This window comes from Gadus chalcogrammus, chromosome 11, assembly GCF_026213295.1.
Source record: "Gadus chalcogrammus isolate NIFS_2021 chromosome 11, NIFS_Gcha_1.0, whole genome shotgun sequence".
NCBI lineage: Eukaryota > Metazoa > Chordata > Actinopteri > Gadiformes > Gadidae > Gadus > Gadus chalcogrammus.
This window is the reverse complement of record NC_079422.1, coordinates 6,294,631-6,299,630: the sequence shown is the minus strand read 5'-3', so window position 1 is coordinate 6,299,630 and position 5,000 is coordinate 6,294,631. Positions and strand designations below refer to the sequence as shown.

Below are 5,000 nucleotides of genomic sequence, written 5' to 3'. Positions count from 1 at the left end.
GGCTGTTGCCGATTCTATCAAAAAGCTATAAACTGGGAACGATGGGGCACTGGTTATGGTAAAAACTAAATCGCTTTTTTAAACCACTTAAAAGGCTAAAAGTAGCCAGACACTTCTTTGGCAGTATAATAAGGGTCTTAACATATAAAACGAGGCATTGAGAACTTTGTAAGTGTACAGAGTGTATATTAAAAAGGACATTTTTTACATACAATATCATCAGTAGATCAAATGTCGACGCCATTTTGTTTTTAAGACTCAACAAGTAGATTGGCAAACACAGAGCTTGCGTGTTGCTGAAGGATGTCGCAATATCTGTGTTCGTCAATCTACCTATCGAGTCTTAAAAACAAAATGGTGTCGACGGGTGATCTACTGATGTTATTGTGTGTATAAAATGTCCTTTTTAATAAACAATCTGTACACTTACAAAGTTCTCAATGCCTCGTTTTATATGTTTAGACCCTTATTATACTACCAAAGAAGTGTCTGGCTACTTTTAGCCTTTTAAGTGGTTTAAAATAGCGATTCAGTTTTTACCATAACCAGTGCCCCATCGTTCCAAGTTTATACTGTTTCGATAGAATCTGCTAAAAACAGCCAACTGAAGAAAGCGTCTATATGCGGTTTTTGTGCTCCAAAACAAACGTTTCAACTCGTTATCAAACATAACATATCCCAAATCCATTTTACACCGGATTTACCCTTTAATCAATCAAAAAAATCCTGATTAAGTCTGTCCCTGCCTTAGGCCATACTAAGTCCTCAGGACTTCATGAGCCTATCACCCCCTCTCACTGGGGTCTGCTGCAGCACTATTCCTAGCCTGTCATTAACAGTGACGGGGGGGGGGGGGCCGGTTGATGTGACCCTGAGTGTGTTGTGTCAGGGAGAACCTGGGCGCCCACAGCAGCGTCAACATCATGATGCCCGCCGACATCGGGGAGCTGTTCCGCTCCGAGGGGCTGCACCCCCGCCGCATGACCCTGCAGCCCTGGGCCACGCACCGCGAGATACGCCGGCACCAGAAGGGCGTCTTCCTCAAGTAGGGCCTCCCCTGTAGCTCTATGTGTGAGTGTGTGTGTGTGTGTGTGTGTGTGTGTGTGTGTGTGTGTGTGTGTGTGTGTGTGTGTGTGTGTGTGTGTGTGTGTGTGTGTGTGTGTGTGCGTGTGTGTGTGTGTGTGTGTGCAGGGCCGACGGACTGGGGGGACAAAGGGGACAGTTGTGGGGGGGCCCAAGGCAGAGGGGGGGCCCATGACCAAAAAAAAAAAAAAAAAAAAAATTATATTTTACCCCTCGGCCAGCCCCCCCCCCCCCCCCCCCCCCCCCCGTCAACAATCGCTCCGTACCCCCCCCCCCCCCGTCAACAAACTGGCGCAGGGGGGCCCATCAGTAGCTATAGTATAGGGGCCCAGGATCTGGTGCTACGGCCCTGTGTGTGTGTGTGTGCGCGTGTGTGTGTGTGTGTGTTAGCCCAGTGTGTCAGCCATTAAATACCTGCAGAATGTTTTGCTTCTTCCCTCGCCCCCTCCTCCTGAAGGAATGGTGAGGAGTGGCGTTCGGACCGCCTGTTGCTGAACAGGGAGATCATGATGGCGGGGGCGGTGCAGCGCTTCCTGCCGCTGCTGGACCAGGTGGCGGGGGACTTCAGCCGCATGCTGCGGGCCCGCGTGGAGCGGGGCGCGCGCCGCAGCCTGACCCTCGACCCCAGCCCCGACCTCTTCCGCTTCGCCCTTGAAGGTCCCCACGCCTTCCTATACATCCATGTGTGTGTTTGTGTGTGTGTGTGTGTGTGTGCTTGGAGAGTTGAATACATGTGTGTGTCTGTGTGCTTGGATGTGCTGACAAAGAGTCTTCTTCTGCCTTCATACTTGTATTCCCCTTATATTGCATTAAAAGATAAGATTGGTAAAGAATATAGGACACACACACACACATACACACCACACACACACACACACACACACACACACACACACACACACACACACACACACACACATACACACCACACACACACACACACACACACACACACACACACACACACACACACACACACACACACACACACACACACACACACACACACACACACAAGCACACCCCCCCCACACACACACACACACACACACACACACACACGAACACACTGACATAACATAATGCTAATCTGAATGTTTACTACCTACTCATGCACAGCAGAAAAGATTGCTGGTGTGTTTATGTTTGTAAAGTGTGCTTGTGTACACACCGGGTCACGGATTGTTTATTTGTAAAAATAGAGGGAGGCATTCACCCGCAGCCGCACGGCAGCTAGCAAGCCTCCCCATTGGTCCAGACAGACAGGACTCTTTGAAACGGTGTGGTGAAATGCGGCGCGTGCAGAGGTGTGAAAGTTTGGGCCACGCTATTTGCATATCTCCCTGTGGTCTGCCTTTGTTTGTGTTTGTGTTTCGTGAGTATGTTGTGGGTCTGTGTTTGTACGAATGTGAGCGCATGCAACTGTATTTACGAGTTGGCACACATTGTATTTGTGTGCGCTTCACACCATTCCCCGCTCTTTGGCGCTGGCGTGAGTTCCCTGGGCGGAGACGCCCGTGGCGGCGGCGGCGGTGAAGGTTGGCTGAGGACTTGGGAGTCACGGTGGTGCTGATGAATTGCTCCTCAGCTCAAGGAGCCAGGTGCTAAGCCCGGGTAGAAATAGCCGGGATGTGAAACTCTAGCCAGCGCACCGATGTGTCGCTAATACAACACATGTTGGATGGAAGACCGCGCCTGGAATACCTTAAATCCTCTCCACTCTAGAGGACATGCTGTGCACAAGAGCAGTCCATTGATTCTCTTTAAGCGACCTTCAAAACCAAAACCGTTTAGCACATTTAGCTCGTTTTAGTTATTTGTCAATACTTTTGCTGACTGAATTGGGTGCTACTGCTGTTATATCTTCATTGATCATTACTTTTTTGTTATAATGTTAAACAGACAAGCCAACTCACACTGAAACCAAACTTTTCATGCCATCTACTTTTTCATTCATGTAATTTTTATGTGTCCTACTTTCTCTCAACTCCCCAACCCCATCTCATCTGAACCGACCTGTAGCCAGCTGTCATGTGATCTACGGGGAGCGCATAGGACTGTTCTCCTCCTCGCCGTCCCAGGAGTCCCAGAGGTTCATCTGGGCCGTGGAGAGAATGCTGTCCACCACGCCGCCGCTCCTGTATCTGCCCCCTCGGCTTCTATCTCGCATTGGCGCCCCCTTGTGGACACAGCACGCCACTGCATGGGACCACATCTTCACCCACGGTGAGGGAAGCATAAGTTGATCTTGTTATATTGTGTAGCATAGCATTTTCAAATTAGTATAATGTATTCCTTATCCCCTGTTTATGCATCTTGCTTTTCACGTTATTTCATGAATTGGTTTGTTTGTTTGCGAATCCCTCTTCCAACAATTCTCCCTCAACGATGTTTTGCGTTTTAAAGCGGAGGCCAGGATCCAGAAGGGGTGCCAGCGGCTGTCCTCTCCCAATGGGGGAAGCTCTAAAGCGGGGGCGGCAGGGGGCCAGTACACTGGGGTACTGGGCCAGCTGATGGAGAAAGGACAGCTGTCTCTGGATCTCATCAAAGCCAACGTTACCGAGCTGATGGCCGGAGGCGTGGATACGGTGTGTGTGGATCTTATAGTGTAGATTGCAGCTGAGAGGATCCTGGTAGTGTGAATGAGTGACATGTCTAGCGCTTTGAGGAACCCTATGCTGTATCCTGTGTCTGAGTACCTGTTCTCATCATGGTCAATGTCAATAATGTCAGGTGTCCCTATTCCACTACCGACTGGCCCTGCTTTGGGCGATAAATGAATAGCCCTCTAAGCAGAGGACGCTGACTGCCAAAGTATATTGAATTGGCTGCCCTGCTGCAATGACTGGCAATGTTTCTATAGCTCTAGAATAGATATTTAGAGGGAGGGATATATAGCAAGCAATGGCCTGTGTGAAGGCCAACCTGAATGAATAATATAGGCTCCAGGTTTCATTATGCAATCCGCCAGTCCTCTTCCAGAGATGGAAAGAGATGAATAGTCAGAGGAAGAGCAGAAGAGTGTGTGCTTGGAGATGAGGGGGGGAGGAACGAGGGATGAAACAACAAGAGTTGAACAGGAATATACCTCTTTCCTCTTCTTTCCTCACAGAGGTTAGCTCAGCAGCCCTAACAGTGTTGTACCCTCTCCTGTCTCTCAGACCGCGGTGCCCCTGCAGTTTGGTCTGTTCGAGCTGGGCCGTAACCCCAAGGTGCAGGAGGCGGTGAGGCAGCAGGTGAGAGAGTCCTGGGCCGTGGCAGGGGGAGATCCCGGGAAGGCCCTGCAGGGGGCGCCCCTTCTGAAGGGCACCGTCAAGGAGATCCTCCGGTAGGCTGTTCCACCATGAGTATAAGAACGTATTAAATGCATTGACCGACTGTATAACCTGCTGTTCATCAGCCATGCTATGTTATACTGCTTTCAAACCAAAAATTAATAGATAGTAAAGACAGTTTACGTCATGTCTCTGTAAGCAACAGTAATGTCTGATTTCCTTCTATATCTGATGCAGCCATCTGCTCAATATAGGTTAAGAGACACTATCCGACCCATAACCTCCTCATGTGTGTCTGTGTCACTGGCTTCTCTCAATACAAAGTCCAACCAGAAGCAGACTGTTGAGGAATAACCAGATCTTAACCTATCATACATATTCTACATTATGTTCGCCTAACCTACTCCCAAGTCCCTTTACCGATAGCTCTATACCTATAGTGCATCCTACAATGTCATTAAGAAACACTCTCCAAACTTAAGCACCATCCACACACCTGAGCTCCAAGCTCTGACTAGCTACATGAGATCTCTTGGTTCTTCCACACAGATAGGTCTAACATTAACCACAAACAATAATTCAGTACCATTCATAACACAGTTTTCAACCAATGAACTCCCTGTTCACTGTGTTTTTCCTCTA

The 5,000-nt window shown here is 48.9% G+C and overlaps 1 protein-coding gene and 1 long non-coding RNA gene across 2 annotated transcripts in view; one reads left to right on the top strand and one right to left on the bottom strand.

The window, feature by feature from the left end:
- LOC130391961 (cytochrome P450 11B, mitochondrial) overlaps window positions 1-5,000 on the top strand; it is an 8,906-nt gene that overhangs the window by 1,221 nt on the left and 2,685 nt on the right. Inside the window, exons 2-6 of the mRNA XM_056602337.1 lie at window positions 890-1,045; window positions 1,541-1,740; window positions 3,106-3,309; window positions 3,490-3,671; window positions 4,245-4,411. Coding sequence (XP_056458312.1) covers window positions 890-1,045; window positions 1,541-1,740; window positions 3,106-3,309; window positions 3,490-3,671; window positions 4,245-4,411 — 909 coding nt within the window. The remainder of the gene's footprint in view (window positions 1-889; window positions 1,046-1,540; window positions 1,741-3,105; window positions 3,310-3,489; window positions 3,672-4,244; window positions 4,412-5,000) is intronic.
- Window positions 2,133-5,000, bottom strand: part of LOC130391986 (uncharacterized) — a 9,131-nt gene continuing 6,263 nt past the window's right edge. The window contains exons 3-4 of the long non-coding RNA XR_008896956.1: window positions 4,172-5,000; window positions 2,133-3,298 (exon numbers count right to left, since the gene is read on the bottom strand). The exon at window positions 4,172-5,000 is cut by the window's right edge and continues 237 nt beyond it. This is a non-coding gene — a long non-coding RNA (uncharacterized LOC130391986). The remainder of the gene's footprint in view (window positions 3,299-4,171) is intronic.